The 15,025-nt window shown below is 41.3% G+C and overlaps 1 protein-coding gene across 1 annotated transcript; it reads right to left on the bottom strand.

The window, feature by feature from the left end:
* Positions 1–2,308: 2,308 nt before the first annotated feature.
* On the bottom strand, positions 2,309–13,436 carry LOC141808605 (E3 ubiquitin-protein ligase MARCHF4-like). Its single transcript, XM_074695272.1, has 5 exons — positions 13,143–13,436; positions 12,038–12,768; positions 6,223–6,378; positions 5,241–5,433; positions 2,309–2,733 (listed from the first exon to the last, which is right to left on the bottom strand). The coding sequence occupies exons 2-5, from the start codon at positions 12,467–12,469 to the stop codon at positions 2,309–2,311; spliced, it is 1,206 nt and encodes a 401-aa protein (XP_074551373.1). The 5' UTR covers positions 12,470–12,768; positions 13,143–13,436.
* Positions 13,437–15,025: the final 1,589 nt, after the last annotated feature.

Below are 15,025 nucleotides of genomic sequence, written 5' to 3'. Positions count from 1 at the left end.
ATTGATTTGACTGTTCAGTGCTCTGGAGCCTGCCTGACATTTACATCCACTCATAGATTTAATCAGCATCAAACCTACTGTAATATTCTCTCTGATGTGACACCTGTAATAGAAGATCTTTGTGAGGCAAATTGAACCCTGGCATCCCTCAGCATCACAGGAACGCTCCGTTAATTCAGTTTGCATAACATGGAAAACCAGTTTAATAAGTGCTGCTCAATGTCATGAATTTCAGCTGCTGTGAAAAAAAAAAAGTTTGTTTTGAACAATTATTTGTATAATGGATTCCTACACTGCAAAAAACTGAAATCTTATCAAGTGTTTTTGTCTTATTTTAACTTAAAATCGTCTTATTTTATTTAAAAAGAGCCACATTTAGACCAGAATTGCTTGTAACAAATAAAAAAAAAATCTGCCAATGGAACAAGAAAAATATTCAACAAAATTTGCTTGAAACGAGTATAATGTCTTAATACCAGTAACTTTTCTCTTCTTTCATTGGCAGGTTTTTTTTTACTTACTACAAGCAATTCAGACCTCATTTTTGTCTTAAAATAACTTGAAACAAGACATTTTTCTGGACTATCCAGGTGAATGTGGCTCATATTAAGTCTAAAAGACATTTTCTATTGAAAATAAGACAAAAACACTTGATATTTTTTTTTGTTTTTTGCATTGTACAATTTTTTAAATTCTTAGCCAAAAATCATGAAATATCACAAATATTCTTAAGGCATATCTCTTTGATTTTATATGCTTTGTTTTAGAGATAGACTGATATGGATTTTTTTATTTATACTGATTATTAGTAGGCAAGGAGGCCAATAACAGAAATTTGAAGCCGATATTCATTTGCAGTCAGAGTAAAAATATTGGCATAAAAATTTTGAACAACACAAACTTCAACACTGAACTGCATTCGAATGCCTTAAAGTATATGTTTATTAAACAGCTCCCAGGATTAGCAGCATGTTTTATACAGTTAAATTAAAACTTAAAGAAAATAAATAGCTAAAGTTTTTTTTTACAGTAAATGAAGTTTTTCAAAATGTTAATGTAACTGCAATAAAACTGGACAGAATTGAGTTTGTGCTGCCTTTTACAGGCATGCAATGCAGTTGAATTTAATTTTCTGTTTGGTTTTACATGACTGATTTTAAATGACCATCTAGGGCAGGGATGTCAAACTCGTGCCATGGAGGGCCAAGAGGCTGCAGGTTTTCTTTCCAACCACAAACTCCACCAGCTGATTTCACTGATTAGTCCCTGCTTTCTGCTTGAAGGTGAGGTAATTAGTGGAATCAGCTGGTGTAGTGTTTGGTTGGAAGGAAAACCTGCAGCCTCTTGGCCCTCCATGGCACGAGTTTGACATCCCTGATCTAGGGCTTCCATAGCGTAGACAGGGAGAAACTCTGTGCAGAGAAGCACCAACAAGCAGCTCCTGAATGTCTGCAGTTTAAAACATTTCTTATCATTTTTTAAGAGGCAGAAAAACGTATTCCTGTGAGTATTGATGTAAGAGGACTGAGCTTTGTGTCTGTGGAAGTTTAACTAAGCTCATAGACAGTAAGATAGTCACGATGCTAATTGCGTTAGCCTGTCAATGGGATTTTCCAGTGACATTAGAATTATTGGCCTCCGAATTAAAAAAAGGCTGATATGCCCCAAAATGCCAAATATTGGCCCCGATAATTGGCCTGGCCGATAATTGGTCTATCCCTACTTTGTACTGTATGCAATATTTTCCAATTATGTTTCAACATTTTAAAATGTTTGCATTAAAAAAAGGCAAAATCTGTCCCAAATAATTCACAATTGTCTCTATTTTGCTGCAAATTTGCTTCAGATTCTGATTCCAAGAAGCTTCTTGTGGTGAAAATAGAGCGTAAAGGATGGTTTAAGATTTCTCCAGAGTTATTTTTGTGCCAGTGTTATGTAAAATAGACAGATACCCTGCTGTATCTTACAGTTCAGTTATTGATAAAGATAGTTGAGCTAGTTCCTGAGATGTTTGAAAGCACTCAGAAAAGAAACCTCTTGAACTTGACCATCTTTGCTCGCATACGTGAGGGATGAAAATCTCTGCTAATGTTGTAAAGAATGAACTGACTTTAATACCAGACAGAGACATTTCCAACCAATCTGCAAATCAAACACCTTTGACTTTTATTCAATCCATGTAAGGACATCAGAGATGCATTTTGAAACAAACAACAACATGGTATTAATCCAGTGCAGTCAAGTTAGGATTTTTTTTTGAAACTGTCAGCTGGTTCGTAAATCTTCCACCCCCGTGTGAGATAAGGCCTCAGACTGTTGTGACTCTCATGACCAGCTCTCGTGTGCTATTGCTGGGTTGGCTGCGAGGCTCCGGCTGCCTCAGATGGCTGAGGAGGTGGAGGATGCTGTAGGGACAGTGTTGGTCCGGCACTGTGCTGCCGCTGCTTGGGTCCACGTGTGTTCCCAGTCCCCCCTGTACCGCCGTCACCACGGTTGTGGAAGTGGATCCAGCAGCTGTTGAGGCTACTACCATCAGCGAGGAGGTGGAGGTGGACACTCCTAGACCAGTCTGAAAGCCCGGGCTGGGCTGAGACAGAGTCCTGTCCACAGAAATGTTCTTCAGGTCATCGCTGTCCATTGACTTATCATAGTTCAGGACTTTCCACTGCTGGTTCACAGCCTGCCAGCGGTGGAAGATTCGAAACACAGACGGTCCCTCATGGACGATTAATGCTGTGAAGATCAGAGCATCAATTAGACAATGTCAGTGTCTGGCAGCAGACTTTATGACACAACAAAGTGATTTATGTCTCTGCAGTGGTAGATTCATTGTGTTGAAGCCTGCAGGAGGTTATAGTTTGGGGAGCAGTGGAACAAAACAACTCATCTTTAAAGTTCAGAACAATAACCTGCAGATAGGATCTCTATTTCCCTTAAAAACTGGAGACATGGAACAACTTATGACACAGCAAAACTCAAAAATTATGGATCCGGTCTCTGGGGTTGTTCAATAACATCTTATCACAGTTTAAAATTGCTTATTGATTCGGGTTCATTGAACTTAGTATCTGGAAAATTGAAATCAATCTGAAGCAGCAATTGCTCTGACCCCAACTTGTAACTGCTTTTATATGGAGGGAAATCCAGTTTGACTCATCCGCTCTCTTTTAACAGATGTTTCTGTCATCGCTGCCACAGGAAGTGCAAGCAGAGCAGTTTCTAGGAGGTGTGGACTTACCACACAGCAGAGACGAAGCCAGGATTTCAGTTTTGGGTGAGCCAGACAAATTTTGTTTGGGGCTTAAGTTACAAAAGTTTGTATTTAATTAATTTAATTAACAACGTACAATGTAGAAGCTTAAATAGGTTTAGCCAATTTCTTTTACTTTGCAGAATAGATGACGTCGTCACTTTGATGACGTCATTGCTCTGAGTTCATCCATGGGTGTGGTTATTTGGTTACTCTTTTTTTTTTTTTTTTTTTTTTTTTTTTTTACTTATTATGTATGGTGACAGGAATGGCAGGTTCTACCACCATTATTTGTTAAGTTTTCATCCAGTATTATTTTCATGTTTTTTTTTTTGCCTGAATTACATATTGGCTTGTTTCGGATTCTGGATTTTTTGCACAATTAGCCCTTTGAACTGATCACTGGACTTTTATTGAACTTTTGGACGAGCTTCACCCAGCAGCAACATGCATTATAGTACTGTTACTGTGTGTGGTTTAAAAAGCAAATTTGATTGCTTTTACATTTATGATTGCATTTTATAGTGCATCAGAGTGTAATCGCTCTCCATGGTACTGACCAAAGAGTGGCGCTCTAATGCACCAGTAGGCTGCACCGCAATGGAGTTTTATTTATTATAAGTGCCATGGTTAGATAAAATAAATATATCTACATTCTTTCCAAAAATAATGTTCTGATCCCACCTACATAAAGCCGAATGTTTCGTATCTCAGTTATTTTTTTGCCAACAGACTAAAAAACATGGCTCATTTTACAAAGACAGGGCATCTACCACTGACAAAACAAACGTGGTGACAAAATTTTACAACTCTTTTTTCTTCTTCTTCTCTTGTTTCTTTGCTAACTGCTTTAAAAATATATATATATGTAAATTAAAAGAAAAGTTTGGGGTGGGCCTGAGACCTTGGGCCCACCCCTAACGCCGCCCCTGCCACACAGGTTGTAGATGTTTATGCCCTTCATTGAAGTTATGATATTAATTATTCTCTGGTCTTTTAGGTAACGTGACTGAATTACTGTAAAAGCTACACAGAAGACGAGAGTGCTGCTTTATATAATATCTTTGTAATTCAAATCTTGGTCTAGTATATTTACAGAGTTCATTGAAAAACCTGGTTCCTCCTCTTCAGCTCTGTTTCTCTCCCACTCAAACTTTGCACATGAGAAAAAGTCCAGGCTTTGCTCTTTAACGTCTGCCAGGTGACAAGTTAATCTCTGTAAAGTGCAGAGTTAATGACTCGGCAGTCAGTCCTCGCCACCAAACCGGAGACAATCAATCTGCTCTTCCTCTCTTCCCCCCCGTCTGCCGCTGTGACAGTCAGACTTTTTCCTAATGCGAGATGCCATCACGCTGTCTTTCCAAACACGCGGGCCCCCGGGCTGCAGAGGAGGACAGCAGGCTAAAGCGGATTCTACAAGTTTCCATGTTGACACCCACGCAAATCAAAAAGATGGTTACTGCACCTTTCCCCCACTCCAGTGTAATGTTAGTGCATCAGGTAGTGCTGCAGCTTTTATTGTTGAGAGAAAACACATTTTAATTTATGCTATGGAAACCACTTCAGCTGCTGTGAAGCTGAATTCATGTTTTATTGATAAAGTGAGCTGTGAGCATTTCATCATCTGTAATATCCTCACTGTAACTTAGTGGATTTACAAAACGTTGGATGCAACACAAACTATAAGCTGGTGTGACGTGACAGGACTCCACGCTCTCAGTATTGGCATGAATTAGTTTTTACTGATCTGCTGTATTGATTGTCAATAGTTCAGGGCATTCACTATAATTTGTGCTCAGCCAGCGGCATATTTATTGATTCTGCTCCACACCTTTGGCATTTTATTTGTTTTGCTTGTTGAATGCATAATGAACTGAGAATAATGTAACCATCCCAGAGTCACTCATTATTAACCTCAGTTTTTTTAAGTGCCCAGAGATTCAAACAGAAATAAAAATGTACACCTCTGATGTGAAACCTAGCTCCTCACCGATGCAGACGACATCCATGAAGCCGTACATGCCGTAGCAGATCTGGAAGAGCAGATCTTGTCGCTGCCAGCGGGCTGACGGGCTGAAGGACGACCACACCAGCCAGGAGATACTCGCCATGAGGAACAGGGAGCCCAAGATGGCTGCTGCGATCTGCACTTTCTCTATCACTGTCAGGGAGATGGCCTGCCACTGAAAGAAGACACAGACCACACAACAGATAAGCGCTTTCTTTTTCCTCTCTTGACTTCACTGAGCATTTGGAAACCCTTTGTGGCACAGGAATGAGAAAGCACTTGTTAAAATCTCTATTCAAGGGCTTAATTAAGCTGATGAATTCTTTAAGTGTTAAACTAGAACAAAGGAACCAAAATCAAAACAGTAAACTCTAAAAGCTTAAATTATTTGTCAAGCGTTTTGTTAAACATCTGCAGACTGAAACTTGTTCACATGAGGGGAAACTACTGCTGAAAAGCATAATATCGGACAGTATCAGCAGGATCCCACACATCAGTGCTGCCTGATTTATAGAGAGAAACTTTTTTGTGCATTCACAAAGGACCCAATCATATCACCAGAGTCTAAAACGCAGAGAAGAGATGTTTCTGCAATCTCTCTGTTCTGCAGATCAGAAAGAAAAAGGCGTGTTTAATTCAAGAACATCATTCCTTTAAAGCAGAATTTCTCGCTTGGTGATCTGAGAACCACTAGAGCTGCCATGAATACACTGAAATTCCTGAAAACGGCGTCTTCAGTGTTTTGTGCAAAATAAAAATTGATGAAAACCAAAAAAGCATCTAAATGAGTCCTAAAGGAGAAAGGCCTGAGGCGTTTCTCATGTTTGCCAAAAACCCAAACAAATCTGGCGATACAGACATTTCAGGACAGTTTTTAGCTTTTTATCACTGAGAGCTCATTCCAGGAGCCTGAAATCAGTGTTTGTCATGCTGCTCTTTTACTTTGAAAACACCTTCAGCTCACCTGTAGTGGGTTCTTGGTGCTGATGGCGATGACCTGATATTTGTAGTAGCAGAGCTCACAGGCCCAGGACCCTCTCTCGCTGATCCACTTGATGAGGCAGGGCTGGTGGGTGCAGCGTACTGACCCACTGCACCGACACGGGCTCAGGAGCTCCCCCTGGAGGACAAAGGCAGAAACGGTAAATACGGGGCAGCTCAAGTTGTGCTTGTTTGAACATACAAATACATGTTTTTCTGTTGACCTTCATCACAAATCTTGTTTGGAGGAAGTTTGCTCCTTCTGATGCAGCATGAGTCCTGCTACCAACGCAGTGCAGTGAAGAAAAAGGATTTGCTCTGATTTGACTTCAGCTTAAGAGCAGACTTTGTAGTGATTTGTGATTCAGAAAATATATAACGCATTTCCCTATGGCCATCATCGACTGGCTGACACTTTTGCTTAATGACCTTTTTTTTCATGCAGTACACTCTGGGTTACACTAACCATACATTTATATTTCTTCAGAGTTCTCTGTGCTTGCTTATTGATTTCCTGAGAGCTTTTCATGCACAGTCAGCCGAGCTATCACACACACACACACTCACACTCACACACACACACAAACTCTCTCGCACAGGGTACACGGCACTGCACAGTCATATTATAGCAGAACACCAGTTCAGGTGTGAAATGAGAGCTTTGCCTCACACCTAGTTGACAGGCACAATGCTTGATTACCAGTAGCTTTGAAAAGGGGAGGATTAGTCACTGAGGCTTCTGTCAGAGAGCAAACCCCAACAAAGCTGAGAAATGCCGTGCTGGAGGTGCTCTGCTACCGGTGCGGCTGCTACAGGGAATTTGGCTGTCACATATACGAAAATATTCTTTTTAAGTTCCAAATATACGTTACTTCAAAAGAGGTGCATAATTTTACGTTTAGTCACTCTTTCTCCTCTTCCTACCCTCCCTGTATTCCCTTCTCTACTTGCAACTTATCTTCAGAACAGGTACAGAGAGACGCCATTTTAACCATTTACATACAACCAACGAGGCCTTAAGACAGGAAGTACACAGCTAAAGGCTACATGTGGTGTAGACTATGAATGAGAAGTCTTAAGGATTAAAGTCGACCTCAGAAAACCTCGTGCACAGAAAGAGAACGCAGCTTCACCATGAGGTTTGATTGAGTTGTGACCCTGAAAGATGACGTGCTTTGTAAATTCAATAAAGTATCTCTAAAAGCAACGACAAAAGCTGATTTGATGTAATCCACTCCTCAGTTGTAGCAACTTCAGCAGCTGCCTGATCGACCTGTAAAGACAGTGTTACAGTTTTGAAGATGGGTTATTTTCAGGGATAAATGGCTGCTTTTTCCTTTTTTGTGTATGTGTGTGTGAAGGAAATGCCCAAATAAGTCTTTACTATTTGCAGAAGATCTAATACCATCCACTTTGAAACACTTTTGACACAGCCTGCAGGGAGAGTATCAAAGTGGAGGGAAGAGGATTTCAAATGTGACACAATTTCTTCCAAGGTTTTACATTTAACAGAACCCCATCAAGTAAAGTGACATTGAGAAATTCATTAAATTTGGCATCACAAGCTTTTCACTTAACAGCAATATGTGTTCAGTCGTATTCTTAACCAGCAAATGCTCTTAAGCTCCATTCAGCCCGAGGAACAAATGAGATTTATAAGCTCTCACCCCGGGCCCCAAACTCATTAAAATATATTACTACTCATGTCATATCCGCTATGATGACCCAAAAGATGGAGCCCAGCTCTCTTTCAAGGTCCTGACCTGCAGTTTAAGAAACCTGGATCTATAAAATTCAAAGCAGGACCTTCTTGTACATACCCTTTAATCTTAATGAGACTGAACAAAAGCCCTGTAGTGAATGAAAAATAAATTAGCCGGCCCCTTCTGCTGCAAGAGAGCTCTCCTCTCTAAGCTGAGGCATTCACTCTCTAAGCCATGGTATTGTTAATTCAAAACTGAATATAACCTGCGTCCCTATCTGCCCCGAACAAGGCTTAGAAGTTGTAGGAAAGGAGAATGCAAATCACGATGAGTTTTAAAATCATTTGTCCACAGCATCATTGTGCTGACATCTCTGACAGACAGAGCCGTGCCCTGGTCGAGGAGGGTGGAGGGGGAGAAGCAGGGATCTGGAGGAGAAAAGGCCCATCTACAGATGGTCAGGGTGGGAGTGTATTGGCAGGAGCACGAGAACACTTCTGCCGTGTCCAGTGGGACTCAGACCGCTCACTGTGACTGGCCTGATTGCAGCCAAGAGCTGAAACCCAGATCAGTCCAGTACAACTGAGGCTGGAGAAGAGAGTAAGAGAGGCTGATAACAAATGTGGCATTACAGCCCACGCAAACAGAAAGTGATAACTAAATGTCCTTTTGTTGATCAAACAGCAAATACCATTGAAAAAATAACACATTAGAAGAATATTTGAGAAAACTTGGCTGAGTTTCCTCTTTCTTTGTTTCCATAAAACACCTCAGTGCACCTCATCTTCTCCTTATAGAATTGAATCAACTCCTGGCGTACAATATGACATGAAACTAAATTAGAGATGGCTATTCGCATTTATTAAGGATCTGGAATCAATGAAAGTGAACCCTATTAACTGGAGGAGAAGGGAAATTGTGTTGAAATAAATCAGCTCCCAAAGCAACTGAATGAAGCAATTTTTATAATAGCCAGTGACATTGACGCCACAAGCATTTCTTTTATAAGAACAAGCTGTACCGCAGTCATCCGGTAAAACACATTTGAACCAACATGTTAGAGGTGAAGGAGGGGTAATGTTGGAAAAATTACAGTCATATAATTTCAAATTGATTTACCTTTAATAGCCATTCATAAAAGTGATGCTGGGAGCGTGCTACTGCTCTGCTATTTTACAGGAACCATTAAGCTTACAGTGACAGTTAAAGGCTCTTTAAAAGTAATTGAATTGAGGAGCTACTAGAGTTTACAATCTAAAATTGTGAATTAACAGCTCATATAGACCTCAGCTCAGCTTAAAAAAAAGGGATGCTTATGTAACTTGTTTATAATCTATTCCCAACAAATGGCAGAGGAGTCATCCAATGATAGATAAGGAGAGCAAAGTGCCTCAGCACAGCGGGGCCGTATAGAAAGAATGATGCTAACTTGACCCCTCGAGGCTTCTCATTGTGCCCCAGACAAACACACTGTGCGAGTGCATTATGTGTGTTTTGATTTAGGAGGGAAGAGCCCTTTTTTTTTTTTTCCCAAGCAGCAGGGACTCACATATTCTCAACATGCTGCTGAAGTGAGGACAGGACAGTAGATGCATCAGCCCTAAAGGCCACTTGGATGTAATAGTGCATGACACTTCAGGAGAGGATGCCACACGCTAGGAAATATTTCGTGACCTCTCTCTGTATATTTCTCTTTAAGTCTTTTTTTCATACGTTTGTGCTCTACTGGATTATTTCTTGAAAATCCGTGAAGAGATACAGAGAGATAGCTTCTTTGAGGGAGAGACGAGGTCACATTCAAGTCTGAAGCACAAGCTTGAATAGAGAAAATGCCTCTGCGAGGATTCTTGTGGACCTTCAATGCAAATGGTAATGGGTTGAAAAGTGTTTCAAGGAAGCTGTAAGAAAATAGATAATCAAGGTTCTGCTCTAATAGACACATCGCTTCTCTTCATTTCATTTGACATTGGCTCAGCTGTTCATTATACCCCGTAATGCCTGTGTCTGGGGGTGTCATCTGTTAACTCTGAAAGGTCGTTTTTCAAATACTGGCAATTTAAATTCCCCATATTCACTCAAAGACTAGTCGGTTTCATGTTATTTCATAGTTTTGGAGGGATTCCTTCATTTTTTTGTTGCAGTATACAAAACCAACCATCATTGCTTTGAGCTCTAGTGAGTTTTGTACAAAGTCGCCATGTTTTACTTTGAAATATCTTGCGTTAAAGCTGTGTTACCCATCCTGAAAAACAACAAGCCTTCAGATGTGAGTTACCTCAAAGAAAAGGGCGCCAAAAACACCAACATGAACTCGATTACAAAGAGTTATTACATCGTTTGATGTCATATTAAATCATCAGAGCACTTTCGCTGGTTGCCTCCGTCAGAGACTCAAGGCCCTTTTCCAGTGGGATGCTCGAGGAAAGCAATGCCTCTTCTCCCTTCTTTACTCTTCCTCGAGCATTTCAGCCTTGGAGAAGGAAGTGTTTTGGAGGTGGATTGTCAAATCAGATACTGGCTGCCTTGGTCTATGTGACATCCTGGAGGCTATAAGGCAGAACAGAGGATAACTAATGTCCTCACTGGCTGTATCACACAGTGACACACAGACAGTCCACTCATCTCTCTTTTCAAATGGAGCCTCACTCCCCTTGTACCCATTTACACCTCAGCAGATCCATATCTGGACTTCACCCAAGCCAACAGCAGAGATGACAGGGAAAAGGAAGAACGCTGATGGATAAGAACTTGAATAATGATACGACAGCACCAAATCAAGTGCTATTGACTAGCTGCAATGTCTCAAGGAGGCATCGATGAGCTGTGTTAGAGGAGGCCATGGGAAATACTGCAAATTTTCAAGGCGGTACTTTGTATGCACTGCAGTGTGCAGACCATCCATGGGGTTTTTGGTAGAAAAAAAACAGCAAAAGAAAAAAAATGAGGATGAGGCCTTGTTTTCAATTTCCTAAGTAGACCCCATGTCAGTAATAATTACAAAGTCTAGGCTCAGAGGTGGAATGATGCACAGAATTGCTCTTGGAGTAATTAGTTGATGAAATATAGAGAGATTAGAGGCTGTAGACTGTGCAATGACCATGAAATGATACACTAAATCTGCTGCCTGGGTAAAGAAAAAGCAACCATGAGTACTGACTGCTGGATAAAAAGTTATGTTCTACACCTCGGCTATCATGCTTCACGTTTCGTGAACGTCCCTACCTCCATTACTAATTGGTAAGGTGTGACATATTCGTCAATGTGGCTTCAAAGGCTCTGTTACACAGTGGAACTAATGTGTCCGCAAATTGCCAAGTGCCAGTTTCTCTGTTATAAACTAATAATATTTAATGCTGCACACCTCAGCCAGCTTCTCTCAGATTCCCCTCTCCTGATTGATGTAGTGTGACATTATCATCGATATGGCCCCAAAAGATGGAGGCATGCTGTGTGATTTACTTGGAGCCTCTTCCCTTCTGTTCTGTGCACATTATCGTTATTACTTTTTCTGTTTCCTGGTGGTGAGAGTGAGCTGGAAAGTGAGAGGTATTATTTGATTTTTTTTTTTTCTCCACGCATGTAATGCGTCAATATGAATTCACAGTGCCTGGGTATAATGAGTTGTTACTGCATCTCAGTGTATCCTCCACACTTGTCAACCATGGGGATAAGGTCTTTCATTATCCTCCCACTGCGAACCATAGCTGTCTTTTTAAGCCATGCAGAGGACTGACTGCAGGATTCAGGAAGATCTCATGCTCAGAGGGCTCTCCAGCAGCTTGGATACCCTAATAAAACACTGCTGGGGAGGTTTCTTCACTGGGGAAGCTTGACCAGGGCATGTCACAGGGAGAACCAGAGGCTCAAATGGGATTTGATCTGAGTATCCATGTGCATCATTCTTTCCAGTACTGCTTATAAGCTTCAGATTAGGTATAGGTGAGGGATTTCTGTCAAAACTAAATAAAACAACATTCTGAGTCTTCAAATAGCAGGTGTTAGAGAGTATTAGTCAGGCTAATGGGTTAATATGACTGCCTCCATTACAAGCATGCCTTGTTTTAACATTGCGGGAAACATTTTTCCCTGACTCACATGTTCTGGTCCTTGGAAGCAGATCCTGCACACAGGCGTCCTGAAGCCACTCTCCGTGTAGCTGGTGAGGGAAAACCTTTCCTCCAGTTTGCCTTTCGAGCAGTCATCAGAGGAGCTGCTGCAGCCGCGCAGGGCCGCCGACAGCTCTGCCGCATCCACCCAGCCCGACACCGGTCGCTCTCCACCCGGTGGCCCGGTGGCTCCCGCAGCAGGTGGGCCAGCGCGGTCCCCTGCGAGCTGGTGGCCCCGCGTTAGCGTGTTGTTGTTGTCGGGGACGGTGACGCCTGTTTCATGGCTTTCCGTAGTTTGGCCGCTCATGGGGGTCAGCGGAGGCAGCGGTGTCGGCGGTGCCGGTGGCCCGAGTAGGAGCACCCTCAGGTCACCGAGCAGGACGCAGCAGCGGCTCTTCAGCATGCCCTGGCTGCGCAGCATTGGGCTGTCTCCGGCCACAAACTCACAGCACCGTGCAAAGGTGCTGGAAGAAACCAGTGTGTACTGTATGGGTCCCCGGCATGAGCAAACACTTCTTCATATGTGGTGGGGAGGGAAAGTGGGAGCAGAGGGTGCGTTTTCCTGCGATTATCGGGTTAAAACAGCCTTTTAGTTTTCTTTGTTGATGTATTGGAATCGATCTTTTACTGTCTTTCCTCCAGAATGTAAATCCAAAAGGCAAATAAATCCCATCGATGCAAACAAGTGTCTGAAGCCATTAAGTTCAATAAATGGAACAGCTAAAAGAAGAAAGTCAAATATTAGATTGATAGGAGTATGCATTCAAGTAACAAGGCTGTGGCCCATTCACTCAGTGCCCACTGTCATTTCATGGCCTTAATAGTCTGCCTGCTCTGTTCAACATAAACTATCTCGACAGGCTTCTCCCTCCAGATTCACGACGAGCCCAGAAACCCAAGAACCAAATCTGCCTATGGTACAATTGGCTGATACAGACTACAAAACAAAATGTCAGCGCTCACTCTTTAAATTCAAACATTTTAACAACCCATAGCGCCAAAGACATGAGCAGAGCTCAGATTACTGTCGACGTCTTGAAAGGCTTTCAAGGCAATCGATGGCGTGCCATGTTAGGAAGCGAAATCTGTCTTACCTGGCGAGCTACCCCGATTTCTATACGACTCACAGTTTCGGGATTTTTCTCATAGATCCCCAGCCAGACTGCAGGTCGCTGGCAAGTCAGCGTGAGGCTTACATCCCCAATTATCGAATTTCCATGTCCGAGAAACAAGACGATGGGTTTAAATCTCCGCTATAATCCAACACGATTGTCGGACTGTCCTGCTCTGGGTGAAAGCATCCGTAGCCCTGGATTCTCCTGTGATCATTGGCTGCTGAATCGGTGCTGCAGCTTCAGCACCATGATTCCTGGGACAGCTCCCAGACGCCACACGTCACCAGCGCACGGTGATGCAAGCAGCCAACTCATTACTACAACTGTGGACGGAGACAAACACACAGGGAAATGGTTCATTACTTGTTTTAGGCAAGCAGTGCATCATTTCTGAGGGAGTCAATAAGTTAGGGGTGACATTAATGTTTACTTCCTTTCATCGCGCAAACAGAGAGCGAAAAAGTAAGTTGTATCAGTCGATAATCAATAATTAAACAATTCAATTAAGCAGCATAGGGCAAACACAAATTATTGATAATAGCTCAGTTTAATTGTGTCATTTAGCTCAACACAACTATCAATTACATTGGAAGTGGCTTAAGCTTTAAAAATTGCCATGTCTAAAAGAGTAGAGGGACAAATTATAGGCTAAAAAATCTTAAGCCACCACTAAATCTCTTTATTTCCACATTTTTGTCCAAACAAACTTTAAAAGGGGAAGGGAGATGTAGAACTACAAAAAGAACTAACTTCATAAGATTTTATTATTCAGGCAAGCAGTCTGGAGATATCCAGATAAAATAACTGAAATAGATTCAGATGGAACCAAACATTTTTACAGTCTACAGTCTCATCTGAAGGTCTTTCAAGCAGTTCATCTCTTTATCAAGTAAACAATGTTGCATGTCACAAGACAAGAGAAACCTGTCATTCGTAGTGGTTTAATGGTAATGTGCTTTTCCATGTAAGTGTGGCACATGCATGTAAGTATTAAATAAAACCATAGATGTCAATACTAAATGTGGGCAAAGTTTCAAACTGAAAAGATAAATGTCTGCTGGAGTAACTCCAGGCTAGGACCATAGACTCCTCAAAACAGCTTGTTGGAAAGTTACACAGAAAAAAAATGTTGAAAAATAAAAAACAATCAGGGAGACAATATTTGCTCAATTCATTTGATAAATGTCTTTAAACAGGCTTGATAAACATAATGCGTCCCAAACAGAAACATCCATAAGGCCAAACTTCATAATGTGTCTATAAGTACAGAAACATGATTGTATTGGCAACAGCAGACGAGACTGCTGGGTTTAAGATTGATGAGGTTGGCATAGAGACAGTGACTGAAATAAATCGTTTCAGACAGAGGCTGCGATAAGGTTTTATGAAGAAACCATCTTAAGATAATTGAAGGTTTTTTTTGTCTCAGTATCTCATGTAACGCTGCTAAAGCTATCAAAAGAACAAAATAAAGCCCAGACATGTGCATTGTACCTATTATAAGCAGTATCTGAATATTGTTGTTTGCTGTAGCGACACAGTTTTTAATCTTATGGTATCTTACAATGTATTATTACTGAATGTGAAGATCATGCTTCATTACAGACAACACATATTGGAAATATTTTTTATGGGTTTTGGTCACTTCCTTTAAAGCAGGCTTGCTCCATAAAATGCCTTTGATTTTGCCTTTAAAAGTAGAAACACTGAGTTGTTCCCTTAAGATAGGCCTACCTAATTATCCTGATGTCCCAGTTTTCCTGAATCCACCCCACATCATGAGACTGTATAGACTGTACAGTATAGAACGAGACTAAAATCCCAACTACAAAAATTATGCATTATGTAACTAACAATTTTCC

This window comes from Halichoeres trimaculatus, unplaced genomic scaffold (assembly GCF_033239565.1).
Source record: "Halichoeres trimaculatus isolate MK-OKI-2021-1 unplaced genomic scaffold, fHalTri1.1 fHalTri1_scaffold_19, whole genome shotgun sequence".
NCBI lineage: Eukaryota > Metazoa > Chordata > Actinopteri > Labriformes > Labridae > Halichoeres > Halichoeres trimaculatus.
This window is presented reverse-complemented; position numbering and strand designations above follow the sequence as displayed.